Source organism: Panthera pardus, unplaced genomic scaffold (genome assembly GCF_024362965.1).
Source record: "Panthera pardus isolate Hobbes unplaced genomic scaffold, ASM2436296v1 HiC_scaffold_26, whole genome shotgun sequence".
NCBI lineage: Eukaryota > Metazoa > Chordata > Mammalia > Carnivora > Felidae > Panthera > Panthera pardus.
In genome coordinates this window covers 40030396-40056911 of record NW_026526832.1, presented here as the reverse complement: position 1 = coordinate 40056911, position 26516 = coordinate 40030396, and the positions used below count along the sequence as shown (strand labels likewise).

At 52.0% G+C, this 26516-nt stretch overlaps 1 protein-coding gene across 15 annotated transcripts in view; it reads right to left on the bottom strand.

Annotated features, from left to right (window-relative positions):
* MYT1L (myelin transcription factor 1 like) overlaps positions 1–26516 on the bottom strand; it is a 427147-nt gene that overhangs the window by 72869 nt on the left and 327762 nt on the right. For 11 of the 15 annotated variants that reach the window (XR_008418137.1, XM_053891207.1, XM_053891201.1 and 8 more), the window contains exons 10-14: positions 20451–21428; positions 15941–16075; positions 10935–11025; positions 9197–9304; positions 5254–5465 (exon numbers count right to left, since the gene is read on the bottom strand). Coding sequence is in view for 14 of the 15 variants with exons in the window: in XM_053891207.1 (XP_053747182.1) it covers positions 5254–5465; positions 9197–9304; positions 10935–11025; positions 15941–16075; positions 20451–21428 (1524 nt within the window). In the remaining variant the exon portion in view is untranslated. The remainder of the gene's footprint in view (positions 1–5253; positions 5466–9196; positions 9305–10934; positions 11026–15940; positions 16076–20450; positions 21429–26516) is intronic. The other 4 variants (XM_019435814.2, XM_019435815.2, XM_019435811.2 and 1 more) reach the window with 1 other exon arrangement.

Here is a 26516-nt window from a genome sequence, read left to right as displayed (position 1 = left end):
GGCGCCTGGGGGCTCGGTCGGTTGAGCAGCCGACTTCGGCTCAGGTCATGATCTCACGGCACCTGAGTCGGAGCCCCGGTCGGGCTTGCTGTTTTCAGGGTGGAGCCTGCTTGGGACTCCCTCTCTCTCTGCCCCTCTGCTCACGCTGTCTCAAAAATAAATAAAAATAAGGATATAAAAATTGTAGGAAAAATGAAATAGTATTTATCAGGGTTCCTGTCCCTAGCGAGGGTTAACCGCTGGCTCAGGAAAGAAATGTGGTGCACGTACGTGAGAGAAAAGGCCACTTCGTGGTGAAAGGAGCAAATTTCAATTTCTAAAAGAAAGTAAGCAGGACACGTGTTCATACGGCAAATGGCAGCAAACTTTTGGGAAAGTGCGTGTACCGCAGCAAACGTTGGAATCTTGAATTCTGGGGTCGGGGCAGAATCCTAGCCGTGACTGACCTGGGGGCCACCTGCCGATGGGCCTGACGCAGGAGAAGTCCTGGGACAGGCATCCACGTCATGTGCGGCCTCCTACTAAGCGTGACCCCTCCTTCCTCCTTTCATTCAAAACGAAAACAAGAGTGTGGACTTCAAGTCTTCCGGGTAACGTGGCTCCTACTCGTAGGATGCTCGCAAAGCCGGCGACACTGACCGCTGACCACGACCAAATGCGCTCCCCTTCCCAGTCAGTCAGCAGACAGAATCTGTCAGTGTCCCTCCACGTGTCGGCCTGTCACTGGAGGTTATGGGGTGCACACTTTCCCACGAGACTGCCATCACCACGCGCGGCAACCGCGGCAGCCAGCCAGGCCCCACCCCGCGTTGAGACCCCTCTTCAAGGATTCTGCCCTCTCTGGCGGGACAAAGAAAGACTCCGTGGGATTTCTACTGACTAAATGTGACAAGTTGGAAAGTAAAAGCAACCAGCTTCCAACCAGAGCCTTCTGGTGACCCTGTGCTAAGTGCGTGCCTCCTTCCTCCAGGAATGCCCACCTTCTGATGTATTGACGTAAAGGAACAGACCGATGCATCCTTACGAAAACCAGACATAAAGAGCATAGTCCAGACGTTCGCCTCCTGAGGCTTCACCCGCGGCTGAGAGCCGGCAGCCGGCAGCCTGGTTGCGTTCAGGCATCCGCACACCCTGATTCACGGCGCTGACTCTCACAGTGTCGACGTAAGTCAGCATCGTCTTGAGCACATGGAGACAGACGCAGAGGATACGTGGGAAAGGAGCTTTTTGGCGAGAACCCGCTAGAGGAGGTCTGCCCGTCGTTCGCTCACGTTACTTAAAGCATCGGATCCCAGTTGGGACTCTCCATTTTCCCGCTCACCCATGCAGTCAGGTGCTGTTCTCTGCATGGCCCCGGTCTGCCTGGCCGGCCCCGGCACTGTGAGGTTTGAATCGGCACGGGCGCTTCCGGTCCAGTGGGAAGATCAGCTGTTTACCCCGAACTGCCACGCGTGGGGCCCGGAGCTGCATGTGGGCCGAGGACAGTTGTCCGGTTCTGCGCAAGTGACCTCGTGAAGTTAGGAGGAGGGCTGATTAGTGCCGGCCGGGTCGAGTCAGAGCGCTGAGAGCAGGAGAGGCCCTGGGAGCGACTGGCCCTGGGGGAGCCCGTGGCCAGGCGCGGGCAGGACGGGGGCCTTCCGGGGAGAGCTGGCTGGGGGCAGCAGCGAGGGGGCCTGGAGGGTCTGGCTCCTGAGGATTCACCCCAGACGGCCATCCAAGCAGCTCCGCCAGCCGGGGGGCCCAGGCAGGGTGGAAGGCGGGAGGTTGAGCACATTGGGGTGGTACTGAGTCTGAGGAGCAAAGAGAAAGTCCAGTTGATCGCTAAGCGCTTAGCTTGGAGGACTTGGGAGTTGGCAGCAATACAAAGGGAGGCTCGTGGTGGGAGCCCACGGGGGCTCTGGCGACTATGGGTTTGGACAGAGCTTGGGGCCGTGATAAGTTGCCCAGAGACAAGAGTGGAGATGTCTTAGCCTGGGGTTGGCGGCTGTTCCTGTAAAACACCGGACAGTAGTCTAGGTGTCGTGGGCCCCGTGGTCTCCGGCAGAAGCACTCAGCTCTGCCGTTGTGCGAAAGTGGTCACGGGCCAAACAGATGAGGGTGGCCGGGGGCCCGTACAGCTTTACCTATGAACGCCGAAATTTGAATGTCACGTGATTTTTAGATGTCACAAATTCTTCCTTTCCCTCCAACAATGTAAACATATTAGAGCCATTCTCAGCTCACGGTAACAAACACTTAAGGGGAGATGCCAGCCTGGTGCCCATGGGAGAGGGCAGGGCCGACACACATGTGCAGGAGCCCCACGTTCTTTCCCACTTTCCCTCCTTGAATGCCCTGCACATAGACTTTCAAGCCTTATGAGAGAGAACCCCAAGCTCCTTGGCACAGTGGGTGATACACAGCCATCTCGTCGCCCTCTCCACAGTTGCCTGTTCCTACTTTCAGGCACCTTGCCAGGCCACTGGCCATTCCTACCAGCCCATGGGGCTTCTGTCTTTGTATAACTTGTACTCAAGCTCATGATCAAGTGTAAGGTTTGCCACTTCAATAAAGCTCATGCTAATTCCTCCAGAATGGATTCCTTCCTTCATTGTCTGCATGAGTGTGTGTTTCACTGCCTTCCATTTGTTCTCAAGCTCTTCCTTGAAACTTGACATCCAGAGGGAAAGAAGAGATAGATAGATGATACATGATAGACAGATGAGTGGATGAATGTGGATGGATGGATGGATGGATAGACGAATGGATGGATGGATGGATGGATGAACAGACGGATGGATGGATGGATGGATGAACAAACGGATGGATGGGTGGATGGGTGGATAGACAGATAGACAGAAAGACAGATAACAACTAGCCAGTGTCTGGAAGAATGCAGGCAACTAAATCAATGTGTGTTGAGTGTTTTTGATCACAGGTGGTGGGACCTAAGTCATGATATCCAAACACTGGAGAGAAAGGTCCTACTCTTTTTTCCTGTTTGGCATTTCCATGGTCCTGCCCCTTCCTCCCACACGTTATGCTTCTCCTCACAATAGGCTCATTTCATGGTTATTCTTCAAGAGCAATGACTCAATTCTCTGCACCTGCAGCAAGTCCCAGGGAGGACGCTCTTGTAGGGACCACAGACTACAGTTGCTCTGTGGTGCAGAGGTCCAGGGAAGGCTCTTCTCAGCTCTATCCCATCAAGAAAACTGACCTGCCTCATCCTTAATGGGCACTTTCTTTGATGTTTTAAAAGTCTGTCAGATGAATCTAGTGTAAGGAAAACATGGAGTCACCGATGCTTTTCTTGGTAAATTGTGGTGAAAGACTGTCTTTCTTTTGCTTTTTTCTCCCTTCTTAAAGACGTAATATTGAAGTTTTTCTTCTGTATTCTTGCTTCCTTGTGGGCCAGCTGAAGAGCATGGCTCAGCCCTGGTTTCTGACAACAGGTGTTTTCAGGCTCGGTGAGAATGAATGCCAACGATCAAATGTCTGTCCAACTCTCTAGAGCTGCCAGCCAATTCTCACAACAGCTCTGTGAGGTCCCTGGGGTGGGCCACTAACTCACGGACTAACCACTAACTAACACCCAGGAAGATTATCTGCCCCACACCACGCAGCTCCTAAACGGAACAGCCGAGAATACGCCCGAGTAGGTTTGACGTCTGGCGCAGGAAAATGTGCTCTACTGGTCGTGACCTCACCCAAAGTGCAACCGTAACTATGAGGTTAAGGAAATCAGGCCACACATAACAACAGGTGTGGCAAGCAGGTGCGGGAAGACAGGCTTCCAGAGGAACTCCTTCTCCAGTCACCGTGAGATGTCACTGAATCGGAAATCGTGTAAGCGGAACCCTGATGACATGGGTTCAGTTTTTTTGCTCCTTCCTTTGCAATCACATGGATAAAATTCTCACAAACCAGAAATTGGCAAATCATTAGGATAAAATAAACAGAACAAAAATAACTATTTTCTGTTATACCCTAAGACGCTCCCTTTTCTCCACCTACATTTTTCTTCCTCTACGTTGAGAATCGATACGCACGAGGATAATCAATATGCAACACATCTAGGAAATACTAAATTTCATTCACTATGCATATTAATTGTTACTAAGGCAAAGAATGACTACCATAACTTAGACACAGGCGCAGCAACTCACACTGCATTGGAAAGAGGTTTTGGAACTCCCCAAGCGTTCAATCGAAATGAACTTTTTTGTGTGCTGTGATTTTAATTAAAGATCTTTTTCAGAGAGGAGTTAAAAGATCTTTAAAGGCCCATCTCCTTGCCTCCGCTACAGAACACCAAGATAAGACTTATAAGTCATCAGAACTCCTATAACCCACATCTTAGTCGGAAACGCTTGCCAACTCGGTCCATATATATCCTAGAATTCCAAGCAGAGTTGCGGTCGGATAAATACATGGTGTCAGAGAAACGCAGTGGTCCCTCTCTGGTTCAACGACTTACCATGTTAGCAGTGGGAACCGAAGGCAACTAGTTCACGCCCCTGGCAGAGGGCCCAGAACCCGCGAGAGGAAGGAAGCTGCCCCCTCCTGAGGAGGTGGCATCTCATCTGTTCTACCTGCTCTTTGTTTCTGGCGGATGCGTGGTCGCTAGGTCACAGGGGGCGGCCCTGCCTGGCCCCACTCGCGGTGGAGGAACAGGCCAGGGCCGGTGCCTGCTGGAAAGAGGCTGGGTGACACCGGTAGAAATCGTGTGCCCTTGGATGCACCTTGGAATCACTGGCTACTTAGAAAATGTCACCGCACAGGCAATGCCCCCGGGGATTCCGGTCTAATTGGTCTGGGGTGCATCCCGGACAATAGAAGTCTTAAAATCTCCCTAGATGAATCTAATGTGCATCCAAGGTTGAGATGACTGCAGAGTGCTGGTGCTGGGGGCTACTTCCGGCTCTCCCAGGCTTCTCTGCGTTGGGGCCATCGACTAGAGGAAGTTCACGAACCTAAGGACGCGGCAGCAGCACAGCCGAATGCAGACCGGCCAAAGGCTCGCTCTGTCCGCATCTGAAAGCGGCCAGAATGCATTGCCTTGGAAACCCCGAGGGAAGGGCGGCTTTCTCCCTCCCGCAGGGCTCCCGCTCACCCACACCCGTGAGCACACAGGTGCGCCCAGGTGGGCATGCTTTTCTTTGGTACCCAAGGGACCACATGCTCGACCAGTGTGCAGGGAACGGATAGACACAACAACAACATTATTAACGGCAAGCGTGACTCTCGTGTATAAGAGTGTGCACCTCCTACCATCATATCCTTTGGGGGATATATCCCTGGTTTGCACCTTGGGGGCTATGGCCCGCTTGCCGTAAGTATGGCTGTCGTAACTGTTGTACTCAAACGAGGTCTTGGAATATTTCTCTAGCTCTTTGGCCAGGTTGGAGCGAGGCGTGGTCGTGGGGACGTTGTTTCTGTAGCCGTAGTGAGGGATCTCGAGCTGCTTGACAAAGCACATTGGCCTACGAGCAAACAAGAGATAACCGGTAGTTTACTTTCTCGCGGCTGCAGGGAAGACACGGTTCACATCAAAACGAGGGCACGTTGCTCAAATCCCACCTTCCCGAGCACAGACCACATGTGCCGGGATTTTATAGCACCACATAAGCCATCCGCCTGACTTTCAACACACCAATAAAGAGAACGAAAGCAAGACCTTTAACTTTTCCCCTTATTTCTTTTTTGGAGTCCTAGCCGGCTTGATGAACATGGGAAAGACCTCACAGCCGGGCCTTCCTTTCCCAGTGGCTTCAGAGACGAAGAGTCACAGCAAAGGAGGTGGGCTAGTAAGACCTTTTCCTCAAAGGAATAAGCGGAGGGGCGCCTGGGGGGCTCAGTTGGGCATCCGACTTCGGCCAGGTCGTGATCTCACAGCCCGTGAGTTTGAGCCCCACATTGGGCTCGCTGCTGTCAGTGCAGAGCCTGCTTCGGACCCTCTGTCTCCCTCTTTCTCTTCCCCTTCCCCGCTTGTGCTCTCTCTCTCTCTCCTCTCCCCCCCCCCCCCCCACCGCCCCGTCTCTCAAAAATAAAAACAAGCATTTTTAAAAAAGAAGAAATCAGGGAAATATGAGGTGAAAGGGTAGTATTTGCTCAAAGACTAAGCTATTACAAGTTTTTTGATAAGCTTCATCTTTATCTTTTAAAATATTGGGCACAGGGGCACCTGGGTGGCTCAGTCGGTTAAGCGTCCGACTTCAGCTCAGGTCGTGATCTCGCGGTGCATGAGTTCGAGCCCCACATCGGGCTCTGTGCTGACGGCTCGGAGCCTGGAGCCTGCTTCGGATTCTGTGTCTCCCTCGCTCTCTGCCCCTCCCCTGCTCATGCTCTGTCTCTGTCTCTCAAAAAATAAATAAACATTTAAGAAAAAGAATAAGCGGAAATTAGAGACATACCCTTAGGGACACGGGCTGACGCAAAACTGGATATTAAAACAGAACATGTGATGTGTTTTGACGAACACCAGCCTGTGCCTCCCGCACTTTTATTGGGTAGTCGTTCAGCTTTCCAGACTCTCGAATGAAGTATTTAAATGGAGGAGCACTGAGTTCCATACGCTCATTACTATTCTGCCTTGTGCTGTGCGTGCGCGTACGTGTGTGTGCTCACCTATTTCCTGATCTCATGGGTGGGATTTTTAAACTGTTTTGGGAAATCACTTCAGATTTACAGGCAAGTTGTGCAGAGGACTCCTTGCATTCTTCACTCAGCCCCCCATCATGCTAGTATTTTACCAGATCATCAACACATTTATTTTGGTTTCATTAATTCTGCGTCTTCTCGTCACATTAACGAAATAATGTGGTCATTCGTTGAACGCCTGTTATTGGAGGCCCTTTTCCAGGTAACACGTGGAGGTGCAGAAGTGAATACAACTCGTGGCCTTGTCTTCCAAGAGCAGGCAGAGTGTGACATTAGTTTACGAGTCGAGGTGTGAGGTCAGCTGTTGAGGTGGATAAGTGGTCCAGGGGCACAAGTGCAGGGGTGAGAGAGGAGAGGCAGGTGCGGCGACAGCATCACTGGGGGCTCTCGGGAGGCGGGGTAGCATGGGGCCAGGGGGAGTCTGCTCTGCCTAGGGGGCAAGGCGGGGAAGCGTGGTCCCCAAAGCTTCAAAAGTCTAGGCCCAGCTCAGAAGCAGCAGCGCCTGGAGCAGAGGCATCGGAGAGAAGGTGGCACTTGGTGATGGACAGAGGCTGTGACGGAGGCCGGCCCCCGCGGCCGGGGAGTGGAAAACTGGGACAGAACTGGAAACTCTAAGCCCTCCTGTTGGACACTCTGCTTGAAGACTTTTCAACTCTTAGCTACATAAGTGTAGGTTTAAGCGATCTCTTTCCTCCCTTCCTGTCTCTTCCCTCGCCCACCGAGTGAGCATCCCCGCATGGAGACCCCACGGGGAACGCAAAGGTGGCCCACCCGGAGACCAGGTCCCCCAGATCGTGCTCCTAACTGGGACGTCAGTGCCTGCGGTGAGCCGTCGGGAGCTGGGGAGCACGGGGAGCCCCGGAGGCCTGGCCAATTCGCCACCCTGGAGTTAACTCCTCCGGAGAGAGCCCCCAGTCCCCACGGCCCGGGCTGGCTCCCCGGTGCCTCCCGCTATGGTGGCTGAGGGTCCTTCCCTTTGCGGCCCCTCCTCGCCAGGCCCAGCCTGGGCATGTAAAGAAAGCCTACAGGTGCACCATTTGTGGCCCACAGTCGTCTCCTCAGGAGGACGGGGCCCGAGGGGGCAGCCATTCGCCCCCTGTCTGCTTTACCTTCCGGGAAGAGGGGGTCTCAGGCACACGGAGAGGTCTAGAAGGATGCACACCAACATTTATGGAGGGCTTGTCTCTAAATAGTGGGATTATAAATGATTTTTATTTTTCTTATTTTTGCCTATTTCAGTATTTTTCATTTTCCATAAAGACTTTAACTTTTCTATTGAGGGACAAAAGGGTGTTTAACGACTGTGGTAAAATCCTTTCAGAACGCTTCAAAATAATACACAACAAAACCAAGCAGGTGTTCAGGCCATTTGAACAGTGATTTTTTTCCAGGTGATTTATCCCAAAGAAAGAATTGGTAATTGAACAGAATCAAAATTGTGTGTGTGTGTGTGTGTGTGTGTGCGCGCACACACACATGCGCATGAACGTACTGCTTCCTCTTTAACAGCAAGACTTGGAACCAACCTAAATGCCTCCGAGGGAGCGCCTGTTTTCTGTGCCAGTGACCTCCCACTGGAGAAGGTCTGAAGCCACCACAGCCACCAGGGCCGCCTTTGTAAGGACACGGGGCATGTTCCCACTACCACGTCCAATGAAGAGTCAGAATCCCCGACGATGGCCACGCAGCCCGGGGAATGAGCTGGTGGGTGGGTCCTGTCTGGGATGAAGTTTTTTCTCTCCACCGCCTCCTGAGAATCCTTCTTTTCTAAACTTAAGAAAACAGTGGGTGGGGGCGCCTGGGGGGGGGGCTCAGTCGGTTGAACGTCAGACTTTGGCTCCAGTCATGGTCTCACGGTCTGTGAGTTCGAGCCCCGCGTCGGGCTCTGTGCTGACGGCACGGAGCCTGCTTGGGATTCTCTCTCTCCCCCTCTCTCTTCACCTCCCCTGCTTCTGCTCTCTCTCCCTCTCTCTCAAAATACATAAACATTAAAAAATCAAAAAAGAAAACAGTGGGCTGGACCAGGTGATCTCTGAGGTCTTCCTGCTTGGACCGTCAGGGACTGAGTGGGTTCACGTGAGTCGCTTGGCCGCTCTCGGGTTCTCAGTCGGGTGGCTGAGGGTGGAAGGCCCCCCGAGGGCTCCCGTGTGGAGAACGGCTTCCGCACCCACCGGGAGGGGCGCCGGGCTGCGGGCTGGCCTCCGCCCTCTCCTCCACATTAAGATAAAAGCACTTCGGGTGACTGTCTCATTCACGTGTAGAGCTCCCCTCCCTCCCCCCACATTCAGAGAATCACCGAATACTTTCAAGGCCGGAAAGAAAACCAGAACCACCGACGGCAGGCGGACGGAGGCCCCGACCACCGAAGCGACCCCCTGCCCTCACACAGCCCTGCGGGCGAGGGGTGGGCCGGGGCTCGGCTCTTTTACCCGCACCGGTGACCGCGTGCCCGCCTGCCGCGGCGTGAGCCCTCCCGCCCGGCCCGGACCCCCACATGCCCTGGCGTGCTGGGCATGCGCGGCTCTCACGAGGCGACGCGCTCGGCATCTGGTACCTTAGCACGCGGTCTGAGGCCTGGTTGGACTTGGACACATCGCAGCTCTGGTGCTTCTCCTGGGCCTTTGCCAGTTTCTCCGCGGCAGCAATAGGACATCCAGAGAGGCTGCAAGGACAGAGAGGGGGCTGAGCTGTCTCCTCCAGAGGCTTCACGGCACACTGACCCCGTGACCACCTCCCCCTCTCTCCCCTGGTCGGCGCGAGAAGGCTCCGGCGTGGGTTCCCACACCTGCCGTGGGATTTCCTGATGGGACGGGTTAGAGGGCAACAACCGCGGCTGCACCTTGCACGGGTTCCTCTGGGTCTCCGGTGGACGGTGCTGAGGGCCAGGCCGTGCACCAAGGGCACGCAATCCTTTCCAGTGACAGCAAGCCAAGTTCCGTGTCATTCAAGAGTACAGGAGCGAGTTGAAATTTCAGACACAGATTCCATTCCGGGATGTTTCTGGAGACGAGGATCTAGCCGTCTGGGCCGGATGAGCCCAAGAACGACAGGTCTCTGACCGGCACCAGAAGGCGAGCTCTCGGCTGACCCCGTGAGCGCCACCGACCACAGCGCTCTGGCTTGTCACTGACCAGCTCGTTCACACCCTCCCCGGGGGACGAATGGCATTGGGGAGGAAGCAGGATAGTCTCCAGGACCACCGTTAAGTGGTTTTTGGAACTAAATGCTCATGGAAGAGACGGCAGGTTGGCTCTCTTGTGTTTGGGCTTATTCCTCATGAACTCACAGTGTCTATTCTTTGTGTGTCTGTATATATATCTACACACATGTGCGGACGCTCACCCCACGTGTGCGTCACGTCTCAAAAATACACGACCCCGCCAAGGTTTGAGGAGGGGGCCGATATTGTAAAGACCATACGGAACAGTGCTCGGCGTGAACTGAACCGACCTATTGATCATCCCTTTCTTGGCAGATTAAGTCCTGGAGGATCGCTGAGGGGCACAGGGTCGTGATTTGTTTCATGGTAAACTTCACACAAGTCACAACATTTACCAGTCAGGCAAGCAGAGATTAAGACGAAACTCATAACTGTTTCCTCCACTTAGGCATAATTTTACGTGCGCTTTTGAAGCTGAAAGTATAGGCCATGAGGCGGACCGTAACAGAATCACTCCGCTGTTGATAAAGAAGTATTTGATATGATCTGAATATCATGAGCAACTTGGTAAAAGTCAGAACAGGGGAGGAAAGAGAATTGGAATTTGTCAGAGCAAAAGTGCGATTCTGGGTACGCCTACGTACCTGGCTTACGGTCGTGCCAAACGCCCCCCAACTAGCGCTTTTGGACACTTGCTAGTGTTTTGTGTCCACACCGTGTCTACACTGATGACTGGGGTTTCGGCAGAGTTCTAGGGGCAACTCGGTTGGGTCGCGGACCCCCCAGTCTCGCGCTGGAACCCTTCCCTGCACGGTGCGCACAGGAGAGCTTCTCCCCACCCACGAGGGTAGCTGAGCGTTCCCCACAGAGGGCTGTGGATCCGTTCCTCACACCAAGGAGGGCGCCTTCTAGAGGACGCAGGACGAATGAGTGGAACAAGTAACAAAGTCCACGCTTCGAAAATGGTTCTCCGGATTTGCTTCCCCATGCACCATGCACCAGTACCCTCTGCTCCCAGAGAGCGACCCAGGAGGGGGAGGGGTGCAGGGGCGCACTCCCTCCCGAGGGACGGGGATGGGGCTGTCGGGGAGCCGCCTTCCCCGCAGCGTGGGGCGCAGGACGCTTTGCTTACCTTCTGTGCGAGTTTCTGTTGCTATTTACATGCCCTCGCCCTGTGCAGCCCGGAGTAGGACACTTGAGAACATTCTCATGCATGGCAAGAACTTGACAAGGAAGAGGCAGAGAAGACAGCCCAGCGTTAAAACACAGAAATGGTCCGGATACGAGTACGCGATCATTTTAACAAAGGCTGGGTTAGTTCACAATGGACAGTCCTACACACACTTGTGATGGGCATGGTCGGGAACACACATGTGGAAAGAAGAAGGTTCTCTCAACCTTAGTGTAGTGGGCATGCAGAGCAGGGAGCGCTGGGCCGGGGCTGTGGGGGTGGGGAACGTTCCAGATGGGGCAGGGAAGCGGGGCCTCCCTACATCTCCTGCGCGTCAGCCCTGAACATCGGTTGGCCATGTAACAGCACATACACTGGTGATTTGTAAGACACGCCTATACTCTCTGGAATCACATGGTATTAACAAGGAATTAAGAAGGTGGTCACCGGTGAATAGAGAAACCCAAGCCTGATTTTTAAATAAAATGAATTAAATAATGACTTTTCATCTGAGAATCAAGTATTTTGTTATTCTTCCAATGGAATGAGCTAGAATAGTAAGTGAAGTCAGCACGGAGACACGGCAGGATGTGGTTCAGCAGCACCAGGAGTCAAGCGGCCCGTTGCTGGGAGACAGCGTTTGCGTTTACACGTGTCGGGAACTGGCCCTGACAGTTTGCATATGTCATCCTCTGTCTGGTCCTCCGTGAGCGGCCGCTACTCTGGGGAAGCGGGAGGGGCTGACAGGTGCCGGTGGGAAGCCAGGAGGACTGAGCCACAGCACCTGCCCCCACACTACCGTCCGCTTCGAGGCAACAAGACCGGGGGGCGCTTTCCCGGCCAGCGAGGTTCACCCACGATCGAACCATGGAAAGCAAAGTCTGCCCGAACTACTTCTCTATTTTCTACAACTTTCCTCTTTCTCTAGAACAATCTCTCTCTTCCCTGACGTTTGCATGCTATTCCCATAAGACACTGTTCTACTGGAGCCTACGAGAGCCTCCTCACTCCTGGCCAGTTTCTTGAAAAGGGAGTATATTTTGGTTTCATCTTTACGGTTTCACGGCTCCCGCATCATCTGGACGTCCGCTCAGCGCTCGGTAAGCACTGACCTGACAAAGGTGAGTCAGCCTTAGGCTCCTTGTGTGCTGGGGAGCTGGCCAGAGTGGGGTGTCGGGAGGCCTTCTCCCCGGACGCCCCTGTACCCCCACCCCGCCTATAACCCCCCACCGTGTCCTCTGAGCACAAGGAGGCTCCTCCTGCCCCTTCTCTCCCCCACTTGGCACAGGGCATCCCCACCCCCGTCTACGAGGACTCCGCCCCCTCACCCCCCCCCCCAGTCTCCCAGCTTGGGTGCCCCCCTCCCAACCCAAGTCTTCCTTCTGTGCTCCTCCCTGGCCCCAGGCCTCCACTCCCCGCCAGGGCCTGGGTTCACCTACATCAGTCTTTATTCAGTAGGGTTCTCCCGTCTTCCTGTTACAACATCACGCGCACTCTTCCCAATGTCCTCTTTCCTGTCTGTTTATCCACACTTGCCACAGCTGGGTCCTCACGGCAGATAGCAGACCCCTCCGTGCTGGTCTGCAGCTGGGTCTTGCCTGCTGCGTGCGGCCTGCACCCAGCCGGCGGTCGGGGGGACGGCCGCCCTCTGCTGCCCCCCCTTCTGCCCTAAATCCTGTTCCCGTCCCAGGATCCTGTGCTTCTGCCACCCCCAACCCCCCCCACCCCCACCCCGCTCTGCCCCTGCTCCTGTCCCCACTCCTGTCCCGCTCCTGTCCCCTCCTGTGCTCCTTTGGTCACGGCGAGTGCCCTCCAGGTCGTCAGGGCCCACCGCTCCCTTATTGTATCCCCAGGACTGAGGCCGAAGGTCAGGTGCCTTCCATCATCCCTCATTCGCTCTCACTTCATTTATAAAAAGGAGCCTGGTTGTTACAAGGTGTGTGTGAGCTCTTAAGCCTGACTTAAGAGCTCCCCTTTGCCTCCCCTGCTCCTGCCCTCCCCTGCTCTTGTCCCCACTCCTGTCGCCCTCCTGTCCCCACTCCTGTCCCCACCCTGAGCCCCTCCTCTGCTCCTGCTGCCCCCTCCCCCGCTGCGCCCCCCATGTTCCTCGGACTTGTGTTGCATCCACGGTTCCCGCTCTTCCCCACCGCCCTCTGCCCTCCCTTAAATGTCAGCGACAGGTTTTGCTTAAGCCTGGTGACCCCGGGGTCTGGCCCCCCGACACGTGCGGATCTTTCCAGAACAACCATGCTCTCCTGGCTGCTTGTATCCCCTCTTCCTCGGCCCCACGTTCTACACACTCATGTCCCAAACTCCTGTTTTTGGCTCCTGTCCGTTTCCGCTTTATGTCTCCTCTCCAGGCAATTTCATTCCCGGTTTCCGGCAGCATGGCTGGGAAAAGAGGTTGGGGAGCCGCCTGTGTACCTGACCCTGGACCCTCCTCCAGGCAGCCTGTGGCAGTGCCACCCAGCACTTCCAGGGAAGATGGCAAATCCGAGCCTCTGTTCCTTCTGTTACACGGGGCCCTGTTTCCCCATCACATCTACTCCTGGAGTCCACGTTCTTACGTGCCAGGTGGGAGCTCTCGGCGTCACCCCCACCCCCTCCCTCTCCCCTCCTGCACGCCAGCCTGTGTCCGGAACGCGTCTTGAACTTGTCCCAGATCCTCCCTCCCTGGCCACTGCCTCCGTCACGCCTGGTCTCCCGCGTGGACTACCGCAACAGCCTTCAGACAAGCCGTGGACCCCTTCTCTCTCCCTCAGGACCGGCTCAAGTGCGACCCCGGTGAAGCCTGCGGGCCCTTGGGAAGTCTGATGTCTCAGGTGTGAGTCACCCACTGTCTTGAGCACGCGGCTGTCCTTGGCTGGGCTGGGGCTCTTGGAGGGCCAGAACTGAGTCCCATAAGTGGGATGTCCTCGTGTTTCTAGCACAGCGTGCTGCAAACTGGGGTGTGCGACACTCTAATGCCTTCGGCTTGACGGAAAGGGTGATTAGGGGAGCCTAGCCAAGGAAAAACCGGAAAAAACACCTAAAAACTAAAAAATAAGACATGCCCTTTGAGGAGTCTCATGTTTTCCTTTTAAAGTTTTTATGATTCTACAAAGAACTATACACAAGTATTTAGAAACAGCTTCCTACAGACGCTCTGGAAGGCGTTTGGGAGACGGGTGTCGAGCGGACCTCCGGCCTCCTCCCGGCAGAGGTGAGCCCAGGTGCGGGCTGACCCGTGGTCTGTGGGAGCACGTACACCACGCAGCCGGTCGGGGCGCATCCCCCTTCTCTACTACATGTAGGCTCTTCCTGTGAAAATGAGTAGCGTGGAGAATTTCTCAGCCACGGAAGGGAACTGATTTTCCACTTCGGAGGCGAAAACGTGTGCCTTCGGGAAAAGTCCTGTCAGGAGCCTCTCTGTACCTAAGACACCAGTGATGTCCTCGTGCCCCAAGCTGGGGATAAGGAAAGTGGGGTGTGGAGGGCCCGTGGCTGGCCCGGTGTCTCAGCTCGTGGGGACCCGGGCAGGAGCAGCAAAGCCAGGCCTCGGCAGAAACACAAGCTTGGGGTTCCGACAGGTGGAGTCTCCAACTCAGCCCTGCTCCCTGCTCAGGCGGGTTAGTACCTGTGCAGATCGGGGTCGGCCAGACACCGCGCTAATCCCCCAGGAAGAGAGGGTGAGGGCATCGGCTCCCCACTTTCCTCATCTGGGAAACAGGGGCTCGCCAGGGAGTGAGGGAGGCAGGGAGGCTGGAGTGCGCGGAGAGGCCGGCACGGACGGTGCTCAGACAGGAAGCCGCTGCGGTCAGACCATGCTGTCTCCCTGCTCATGTAACACACGGGCACGGCCATGCACTCGAATTCGTTTCTTTCCATACCCTTCAGGTTTGCTCACAAGGCCGTTACAAGAAACACGGGCTGCTTACTTTCAGTAGCCGTTTGAAAACCTGGAGGCACAGTAGTTTCTAAAAAGATTTCATCGGAAAATGTTCAGCCAAACCCGTTTTCTAAGCCTCAGCGACTACCCTGAATTTCTCTTTGTTCTGACAGATTTGCGTCTCAAGAATTCCAAAGTTAGCCATTTTAATGGGACAACCCTCAAAAACTCCTCTGAACCGTCACCTGGTCATCCTGACGAATGTCGGCCAAGCGATTTCATTTTCCCTGCTAGAAACTGTGTCTCAGCTAATGAGGAAAATCCTTCACATACCTTAGGCTCAAAATCGGGATCTTAAACTCATGTTGTCATTTCTGAAAATGTGCCTTTTCCCCTGAGCAATCAATTCTAATTGTATTTAAATAGCTGGCATACTTTATGTGCTGAGAGGAAGATAAACAGAGAAGGTGTACACCGTTTCGGTCCCGAATTAAATTTAGTTGTGTTTGTAGATAAATTGCACACTCTCACAACCTAACTCATTAAAAGGAATGCGTAAGATCTAGACCCACCCGATTTTAGCCTCCATAGCTAAGCTTTTGTTGTGTGGAAAAGTTGGGGTAGCTGTGACACGAGACAGACTCTGGACAAGCAAAATGCAGTAAGATACAAAAACAAATATGGGTTCATATATACAGAAGTCTACATAACTGGGCGAGAGGAGGCTCCGGGACCTTTCTCTCGGGGACTCATAGGAGGTTAGCCCTGCAGGGGGCGGTGGTCTTAGAGACCATCTCGGTCCACTGCTATGATTTCTGAGAGATGAGGGGACAAGTCACTTGCCCGAGGGCCCGAGCGAGTCAGAAATGGAAGCGGAGTGGAGTCCCGGCTGGCGAGCTGCCGTCCTGGGCCACCACGGAGCAGGAGTGACTGGGCCTCGAAGGGGCCGCCAGTCCTGGCCGAGCGGCCCGTCAACACAGGAAGGGCCGGGGAGACGAGGTTGGGCTGCACTGAGATGGAAATGACAGAGGCACGTGGGGTGACACAAACAGATCCCCGGGGCTGTGCTCCCACGGGTGTTGGCGAAACACGGACTTACTTTCCGGAGGGACCCTATCTTTGTGCGGGCATCCAGACAAACTGCGGTGATGTGGGTAAAGCCCGGTTACGTGGCCAGTTCCGTCACACCCCGGGGTGGGACACTTGCTCTCTTTCTTTTCTGCTCTCGAGGGATCTAAAAGCGACAACAGGTGTCAAGAGAATGAACTTCTTTACCCATTGAAGACAAATGTGATAAATTAACAACCTGAAGAGACCTTGACAAATAAAGAAAAAAAGCAGGTGTCAGGGGACAGGCTGTGACATAGACTTTTGCGTAGGTAGTTCCGTGGTTTTGGGTGATTTTTTTTGACCTGAAACACTGCAATCATGAATCATAAAATAATTTACTTTCTATGAGATAAAAAAAAGACTAGCCCTACCGTAGCTCCTGATTAATTGCTTTCCCGTGTGTTACATGATAAGCTGTGTTGCTCAAAGAAATCAACGTAAATACTGATGAGACAGTGACCTTCTCAGAGAGCAAAACCGCACAGCGACCCTCAACAATCGCTCTGTGAAATCCAACCGGGGGGCACAATGCCGTTAAAACGCTGCTCAGTGCAGTGTCTGTCTCTTCTGGTGCTCTAATCGGATACACTACTAGGTGCAAAATTTTACTGGTGGTGGAATGTTTACATTTTATTTCTTTTATCTTGCAACGATGTTCCATAGCACACCAATTCAGAGACTTTTCTGAAAAGGAGCTGAACTCTTAGAAGGCACTGTAAGCAAATGACCAGAATGGTGGAAATCCCACCTGATGGGGGTGACGGGCAATAAAAAATGTTTCAGAAGCTGCTGGAGCAACCATTTCTTTTGATTTCTTCATCCGTCCTTGGAACCAGAGGAAGGATCTTACGATGCTGTGCATGCGTACGCAAAATTAAGAGGGAATGGTCTTATACAGCCCTGTTGGCTCTCTGCAGGGAGGCGCAGAGCAGACCTTTGGTCAAAACTTGAACGCCAGATGCCAGAAATGCAATGCTATCGTTAATAAAATTATTTCTCTATCCAGAATTGACCACAGCTCATCAATGTGCAGAAATATTTCTAAGGTAAAGCTCAGACCAAATAGTAATATAAGTGTGCAAAAAAATTATTTCTGAGTCAGTTTTTGAAAACCGGTTGCACAGATCATCAACAGAGAGTGACTACGGTGGTTCAGCCCAGGGAGTGTGTGCTTAACGTTTCTTTAGGGGTGTAACACTTTTCTATCCGTGGCTGGTTAACCGGGCCAATCGTGACAGCTAGAAAATACATGCTTGGTTCAAGTTTTTTGAATTCGGATGGACTTTCTTCTTAAGTCATTCATGTGAACTTGAAACGGACACAGGAGTCACAGGAATATGTAAACGCTTTTACGTTTGTATAAAAAGCTCACCTCCCCCCCCTTCCTTTTTTAAGCTAGCATTTTAACCTAGGTAATACATCTTTCAGGTCCTGGATCGCTAAACTGGGGCTGCTGTTGACGGGCCTGTATCCTGGATGCAACTGTCAGCTACTTCCTACAGGTGTCGAAGATCACGGTTTCCTGAAACAACTGAAATTATGTTGTAGCTTCAGTTTCTCAGTATCTTACTGGAGCTTCCCTTGCACATATAATCAAAAAGCCTGGCGTTTTATTGCCTTTTGGGTAGTGTTGTAATAATATCAGCATCATTTAATCAACGTAAATATAAAATAGTAAGTGCACGGTAACAGTTTCAGAGCAAAATACTCATTATTTAAGATCATAAGCTAAATATAAATAGCATTTTAAAGGTAAAAACCTAAATTTTAACTATTATTCATCATTAAGTGATGCTTTCATCAGTACACTTGCAGCTTCCTAACAAGTGCTATCATTTCATACATTTCCAAAGTGTTCTGAAGTTAAGTGCAGATCTGTATAAAAACAAGTGGCTCAAACAATTTCAGTTTTGGAGGACACAAGGGTATACTCTCCTCTCGATGCCGCTCGCCTCCGCCATCGCCTCCCCGCGCATGCTGATTTCCGGGAATCTCAATTCATCTTGAAGGTAAACATTCAGACAAACCCAAAACAACCAACCAAGCAAACAGGCCAGTAACTCAACCGAAAACCCGGCAAGGATGTCTAGAAAAAAAAAAAAAAATTGCACGCTGGGTTTAGCTTTGCTCCCCTTCCTCCCTTTCGAGTGGATGTTGAGGAGGAGAAAGGTAGAGGAGTTTCATGATGAACGTGTTTTGTTTTAGCTCAAGATTTTGGAAGAGTCACTCATGTATAATTCAAACCATTTTGAGAAGATCGTGTTTAAGTGAGAACTGTTGCAATAAAATAACAAAGAAGCTGGAAATGAAGATTGTTGACGTGCTGTGCGGTTGTAGGAATTGTCCATTGGCTATGTTGGTAAAATGTCACATAATTAATCGTTTTAGTAAGGAGGGCATTAATCTCCCGGCCCCACCGGGGGTCCTTGCCTGGCTTTACTGATTTGGTCCTGAACATGCCCACAGACAGCTTGAGAAGGGACCCGGGAAGGAAGCAGGACACACATGAAAATGGACAAGCCTTGCTCGGAGGAGGAAATCTAGAGAAACTGGTCAAGTCAGGAATCAATGATTTCTGACTCTTCTGGAAGGTCCCAACCCCAACCCTTCCCCCATTTCAGGGAAAAGCACATCTCGGCTTTTACTGTTCCCACCCCTGCCCCATTTGTTGAAGGGAAGCCAGCGGTTTGAATTCCATTTCTTGCCCGAATCAAAATAAGACCAAATAGCAATAACAAAGCAAAATGAGTAAGAATCTACAGAAAGCTGCCGGGCTTAAGGGAACCACAGAAGCCAAAGGAGCCAGGGGCACACATTGCGTGCGCTGCCCCGGGAGCCCACGTGTTCCCACAGTGCTCTGCCGCGTGCCTCGCTGCCCGTTCCGCGTGAAACCCGGTCTGCAGATGTCTAACACGTAAGCCCAATGTGTATTCGCCCCACCGAGCCGCCCTGTGAGAAAGGACACCCTTCCTTCCTAAAAGCGTTTAGCTCCTCTCCGCCTCCCAAACGTCCAACTAAAAGGTCCTGATAGATCGCACTACGGTTATGAACGCATGTGCTGTTTCCCAGTCTTCACAGCACCAACGCAAGCCTGATGCTGCACTGAGCTAGAGCCTGTCGCCTTTAAGAAACAGCCCCTTCCTCATATGCCGCCCCTCCGGAGGGTCTCCCTGCGTCACCCGAGACGGCGGTCAGCGCTCAAGCACCTGCCAAAGCAAGAACCCGACGGGCCTCTGGCTACGGTTCGTCCCCTGTTGGGCTGTGGTTACAGCGATGCCACAGAGTTCTGTGCACACATTGAGAGGAGAATACACACCTATGTCACAGCGGGAGAAAGAGGCTTTCTGATTGTTTGGTTTTCAAACCAGATTCCTGAACCTCACCATCAGATCCACGGTGGGGAAACTCAGTCTTTATAAGGAATACAATCGAATACAAGACAAAAGTTCTGTTTTTGGTCCTAATATGGAAGGATTTAAGGAATTACCAATTTCATTCTTGAAATTGCTCCTTATTTAGTTCTGAGAGAATCTTGTAACCGAAATAGCCACAGCGTCAAGGTTCTGCACGAGGTTAAGTCATGACCCACCTCATATCACAAGTGGACACGGTTGTTACTGCAAACATGAAGTCAGTCATTCATTCAGTGTGTATTCATACTCTTAGTGGATATGGTGACTACACATGGGAACGATTAAACATACAGATACATGCAGATACGTGTCAATATATTTTATAAGTGAAAATCTGTTAAAACTATCATGTTGGATGGTTTTTTGAGTGTTTTATGATAAAGTAAGCACCATAACTGTTTCCACCATGGGATGGAATCAGAGAGCGGGAATGAATATACTAAAGAAATTACTATTGATCTCAGCTTGGGATACACCACGCCTTGCATAGCAAATGGCTCCCATTACTTACTATCTTAGGATAATTAATGTGCAGTCACTGCCCTTGTCTTATGTTATCGGTCATTCTGTTACTGTTCAATTTCTATCAGGGATGTTTTTTATGGGGGGGGGGTTCATCAATAACCGCCATTTGATGATAATTTTATAAATCATGATGCCACCTACCCAATCCAGTATATAAAAAATGTGCTTCCTCCCTGATTGGCTAATTGTTGTGTAAACCCTCGCCACTCCACATAGATCGTGGCTCCTTTGTAAGAACACAGGCTCATGCTAGTGGTTTCTATCACGCGATGCGTGTGTGCGCTAGCCCTGTCTTTCCGAGGCAGGCGTCTCCCGCTGAAATACCATATTACTCGTCTGCTCTGATCATAGGGCATTGAGCTGCTTTGTGTATTTCCCAGACAAATATTTTATTCGCTGTCCAGCAACATAGTCACAAAACATAATCGTGTAACCGACTCTGAGAAATCTGCATTAGTGACATGACTTAGTGTGATGCGCACTTCGCTTGTGGACTATCCTCGCATCTTTCACCCTAGCTCCTGCTTGCGTGAGGCAACTTACGTTAGGTAGAAATATTACCTTTACCATAGTATGGCTTTTTGACATGGCTGTCACTGGACTTAGGCTTTCTCTCCTCCCCGGGAAGCTGTCTTGGCGACTGCTCTTCATAGGACCGCGCATTGTCCCGCCTTCCGGCCTCCATCGCCATCTTCTCCCTCATGGCCTTCGCCCTTTCTGTCTCCAGAGCGATGGCTTTCTCCAGGAGGGTCAGGTTCCCCTTGGTCATGTCAAACACCTCCTCAGACCTGTCCGAGTTCACGGAGGTGGTGTCGTCATCTCGTTCGTGATACCCGTCCTCCTTTGCACAGCTGGAGAAAGTTCTAGACCTGGGACTCAGCTGCTCCTCGAGCCGCATGAGGTTCATCATGTCGGAGTAGCTCCTGTCCGGCGTCCTCCCCGCGAAGTCGTCCTCCTGACGGGCGTGCTGGCGGATGTTCATGTTCGGGGGCTGGCTCCGGTCCTGCGGGTTCGTCTCGCTCAGTTTCCGGGCCAGATCGAAGCACTGATTCCTCAGGCACTCCAGGCTGCTCAGACACACCTCCTCGTCGCTCTCCTCCACCATCTTGTCCACGAGCCCGTTGTTCATGGGCTTGCCCAACATCACGTAGTTCATGTTCCTGCTGTCCTGCTGCGACAGAGAGTCTGCGTACGCCCTGTCGCCGAGGTTGTCTGCGAGCACCACACCGTGTCCCTGCGCCAGCAGCTTCAGGGAGTCCACCGTCTCTCTTACCACGTCGCTGTCCAGATCCAGGCTCAGCTCGCTCTTCCGGCCCAGCGTCTCGTTCCTGTCGCTGCCGTCGTCCAGGCTGGTGGACGTGTTGCTGTTCATCTCCGACTCAGTCCTGGCCCGGTAGGCTGCGTCCTCGGCAATCTTGCCGAGGTTCAACAAGGACTTGGCCACCAGCTCATCGTAATTATCGTACTCATCATTATTGTTATCATCCTTTTCTGCGTCTTGCATTATTCGAGTATTGTGACAGTTCATTTGATGGTCTTCTGCAAAGAAAATAAAAAAAAAGGACAAAAAAGAAAAGAAAAGAAAAAAATGGCTAGAACTTGAAGTTTAGTTGCAACAGCATGGAAAGCAAGTCAATGGCATGTCAAACCCTGTTCACCACGCACTGGAGACTTAGGTCCCGCGTGCGGCTCGGCGGGCGGTGTGGCTCAAATCGAGCGGACTGCTCTAAAACCAGGAGGCCACAGGAAGCACTTGCTAGCAACTATCAATTTCCTTAATCCTTCTGAAAATAAACCAGCATATGCGGTAAATGTAATTTTAAAATATTAATTTTTCATTCTAAATTTTACGAGTGACTTTTATTTTTTATCCGCTTTATTTATTTACAGCCCAAACAGATGCATGATAATTACACTCATCATATTACCAGGCTTTCTAAGAGTTCATGAACTTTGCTTGTTACCCACTCTTAAACAGATGTTCGCAGCAATTGCTTTTAAATGGTTTGTTTTCGCAGTGACGCTCAGGCAGCACAGTGCAAGGCCTCGGGCTCACGCAGCGACGCCACCTATGCTGGGCGTTCAGCATCAGAAGCACATGTTTGGACTGAATTAAGCTATTTTGAATTTTCTACCTTACAGACAATTCATTATGATATGCAGCGAGGCAACAGAATGCACGTAGAAGTTTAGAAGCTAAATCTAATTCGCTGTGGTTCCCGCATGCGTGTCTCAGCAGGATTGAGAGAGAGGGGGAGGAGTGTGCAGAGACCAAACGCCCATGAAATGCAGGACTGAGGTCAGTTGGTGCCACCGTGGCCCGTACGATGTGTCATTCAATGTGACCAGTGCACCCCTGCGTTGGCCTGCCTCCTAGCCTCAGGAGAATTTTGGTGAGCTGCTAGAAATAACACCCGAATGAGCATTATGTTCAATAGCAAAAAAGCATTTAGGAAAATTCGCTGAAAGAAGGCCATGTTAAAAATTACATAAAAGCCCTATGTTTCACCCGAAATGTATCCTGTTTAATGCTCAAGGAATGTTTGGGATGCGCATCTGTCTCCACCGGGCTGGATAATTGCTGCCAGGTATATTGCGAATACAGGTAACGGTATGTGTGGATTCTAAAGAGCCCCTCCCCCCCCCCCCCCCCAGCCCTCAGACTGGACTTTGTTACCTCCATGCCACTTTCACACCTGCTTTTTGTTTCTTTGATTAAAAAAAACAAAGAAGGATTGTTCAAGTTTATCGATGCACTGAGGAAATGAGGTGTATTGATTAGGAGAAAATACCTGTTTGCTAACAGCTGAGTCAGGGTGTCCCCGGGGGCCTCCTTTATGGATTTCATGCTGTTCCCTCAGAAAAGACTTTTGTTGGTAAAAGAGGTCTGGGCACCAACATATCAATAGCAAATCAACACATTTTTAAAAATCTAACACATCTTTCTAAACATCAGCAAGTCAGACTTGCCGTACCTTAGTCATAGAGCGTCACTAATTGTATAAAACAAATATCGTCTCTTTTCTGGATAGTTCCTACAAATACTTTTCTTTAGTAGAGATACATGTATTCCCAAAGAGCGGCAAGAGGACAGAAACCTGACCCAGTGAGTACAGTCGGGAAGACTGTGGAAGGACTCGACGAGCACGCACCGTGCCCTTGGCCCAGGGTTCAAGGTGATACGAGTTGAAGGCGACCCTGTTCTACAGAATTCTTGCAAATATAAAAGTTATATTCACCTCTCAATTTACACACTGCGTGTTAGGCTCCCGGGCCGTGATTGGAGAAGCAGGCCTCCAGGCGGCCGCTGTGTCTCCGTGGCACCGTGACTGGCCACCTGGAGCCCAGCACTGCTGTGCCCGCGAGGGACTGACCGTGACACGAATCTATACGTACGTTTGAAAACACGGAAGCACAGGCAACATCTTGGGGCATTTTCCAAGCTGAGTCCGAGGAGAGACCGCATCAGGCGAGACTTATTATTTTTGTGATTTTCTCTGAACTTCTTGTGAAACACATCCCATCACCCTCAAGAGCTTGGGGAGGAGGAAACGATGGAGGGAGCAACCACGGAAACAGAATGCCCCTGTCACCGCCTGGCTCTTTCTACACCCACGAGAGAGGCTGCCCAGAACATGCCAGCGGTCCACGGGTATGACCTCTGCACCTTCCTATCACGCTGTAGTTGTAGGGAACTTCAGTTAATTCTTCACGCTGTAAATCTTAGGATTATCTTCAATTCATTTGTCCCGAGAAGGAAATGGTTTTCGCTGCATTTCTGAGCTTGCGGCTGCCCCTCTGCCCCCCACCCGGGGAAGGAGCCCAGGCAGGTGCCTGGCTGGAAACAGGCAAGGGAACCCGCGTCAGCGCCTGGCTACCCGGCCAACGGCAGAGCGCAGCTCTTCCTCCAGGCCACCGTGCTCGGCGTCGTCTGAGATTGCGCGACCGCCATCAGTAAAGGTGGCGATGGCTGGTGCAATGGTGCCAGTGGCCACAGATCCTTGCAGGTTAATGGAATTTCTCAAGTTACTGGCATTTAACTATTTGGAAGCATATGTGCAATAAAGTCTGCTCTTCATTATGTGGACTAGTGGAGGGGGACAGTCAGTGCAGCCATCAACAAGCAGGCTCTAAATATCCTGCACGCACCAGCCTCCTCCAGGATTCAAAGTCATTTACAGAATTCTATCTCTGGCTTTGTGTTTTCAGGCAATTTGCTCTACTTACGTTGTGCTGAGGCGAATAATGAAATGGGTCACAGGTGAAAGCAGGTATGAAGAAAGGGCGAGTGTTTTCGGTGCCGATCCGGGGTTAACCGCGTGGCACCAACAACAGTCCACAAACCGAACGTCCCCTTGCAGGGACCTCAGGAGTCCGCTGGACTAGTTCTTCACGCAACCCACGTTCTGTCAGACAGGGACAATGTGTGCTGAAGAAAAGGGTTTTACCTGAAAATCATATTAAAGTATGGGTTCACATGCTAAGTAGAAGACCAGAACTATATAGATGGGGGTTTCAGGAGGAGACCCGAGGACCTCAGTTTCCTTTTTGTGGTTTTCTGCTGCGATCGTGGGCCCAGCAGAGCTGTGAAGTAAGGGACACGAGTCGGAGCCACAGCAGGTGGGTGTCAGCGCTGGCGTCCTCCCCTGGGGTGGGGTCGGACTTGTCACACTGGGGCGTAGGTGAGGGAGGCCTGGCCCAGCCGCTTCCAGGGTGGAGTCTGGGCCCAGAACGCAGAGGCCGCTCTGGCTGGGCCCAAGGGCCCTTTCGGTTTCTACGTGAGTGTTCTGAAATGTTGCGGGTGTGAATTTTATCTCCTTTGAGTCAGATTGTTATAAACAATTTATACTCAATAGTTACAATTTGAAAACACAACAAAAAAACCCACCCAAATTCTTAAACAAAACCATAGGGCATTTCTTTTCCACCTTCATGACTATAATTTGATGTGGTTAGAACTCTGGGGATTACAACTTTATAATTACAAGTGCTATTTGTTTTTTTAGTGCGTTGTTGCTAAAAAATCCGATTGAGACACAATCTAGATTGAGACCCAATTCAAGATCTAGTCCTGATTGTGTTACTATTGTTGTTTCCAGACATTCAAATAAACTATGGGCAAGCAAGTACACAACTGATGTAAAAAAAAAAAAAAAAAAAAAAAGAAAGAACCCAGAAGAACAACGAGAAATGAGAGATACTACTTCAAAGCAAGAATTGCTCTAGACTTTTCCAGGTCATAGGAGATGTGGTCTGGGAGCGCCCCCCAAAGGGTCTCAGGTAATGAAGTGCATTGTTGCAGCATTAGATGGGTGCTTCTTTTTGATTACAGAAACGAATCGTCAGCTTCCTCAACCTGCCATGTCCTGGGGCCTGGCCAACGAGTTACACCCTTTCAGACAGGCAGAGGAGGCTGGGAAATTAGGGGAATCCTGGACTGATGCTCAGGAGGCCGCCGGAGTCACGAGGTCGTGTTCCTACAGAGCGCGAGGGGACTGGAGCCGGTGGGAAGGTAGCGGACGCCCTGGCGAGGCCATGTGGGGGGCTGGGCGGGGCCACGGGCAGACGGAGACCGCCTGGTTGCTCTGACGGTGACGACCCTCCCCTTCCCTGCGACCTCTGCAGCCCCTCCCCGGGCCCAGGTACAGTGACCTGAGTTCACATCCCCCTGTCTTCATCCTTGTCAAATACTCCGGATCTGCTCTGGGACAAGTGTGGCGTCTTTCCCTCTGAGGTAGAGAAGTCTCCCACCTGTCTAGGAGCTGGTCCCGGCCCCCGGCCCCCTCCCCAAGGCGTCACGCTCTGTCGTGACAAAGAGGGGCCCCCGGAGCCCCTTGTTCCACAGGGATGAGAGGGGAATCTCTGAGTTGAGAGCCGGGAGACCCCCGTTCGTCACCCTTAGACTCAGCTGTTGCGTTTTCTAATCACAGTTACTCAGCGATGTTGTTTGTCTTATTTATGGGGAACTTTTAGGCTAGGTCTGCTCATATTCACAGTGACGGCAATTATTAGAGGCTAAAATTATCCAAGCGGAGACGCGCCGTCATGACCCTTGTCAGCGTGAGTATGGCGAGGGATGCCCAGTCTTCTGGAGCCCCGAGGCTGCATTCTTAGGATCGCAGAACGTTCGTGTGGGAGAGCGTTCCAGGTACAACTCCATCAAGACTCTCCTGTGTGAAGACGTGTGGGTGAGTCCAGGGAGTTGAGGCCGCCTGTTTGCAGCCACGTGTCTTTGGGCAGCGAGTCCTTCGTCCAAGGTCACCAGGGCTTCCTGCCCCGCCCATGACACTTCCTTAACTCTCCAGAACTTGCAGAGATTCTGGGGGTTAACTAATGGGCTAATCTCAAAGATCAGTTCCCAGGAGATAAGAAGATCCAAGAGAAGACTTGTCGCTGCTTCCAGTGGGAAAGGTGACTCCTGGCCCCCACGAGTCTGCGTGGGTAGGTGAGCAGGCTGGTGAAGGCACAGCGGGCCCCCCAGCTGGACGGCGCAACGACTCACGAGGAGCCCCCAGCTCCTGGGCTTGAACCAGTGGTCGGAAGGGTCACAGACTCTAGGCTGGGGGGGAGGGGGTGGGCACTGAATTCACGGCTCCTAAGGGAAGCTCTGACTCCTGAGCGTCCTCC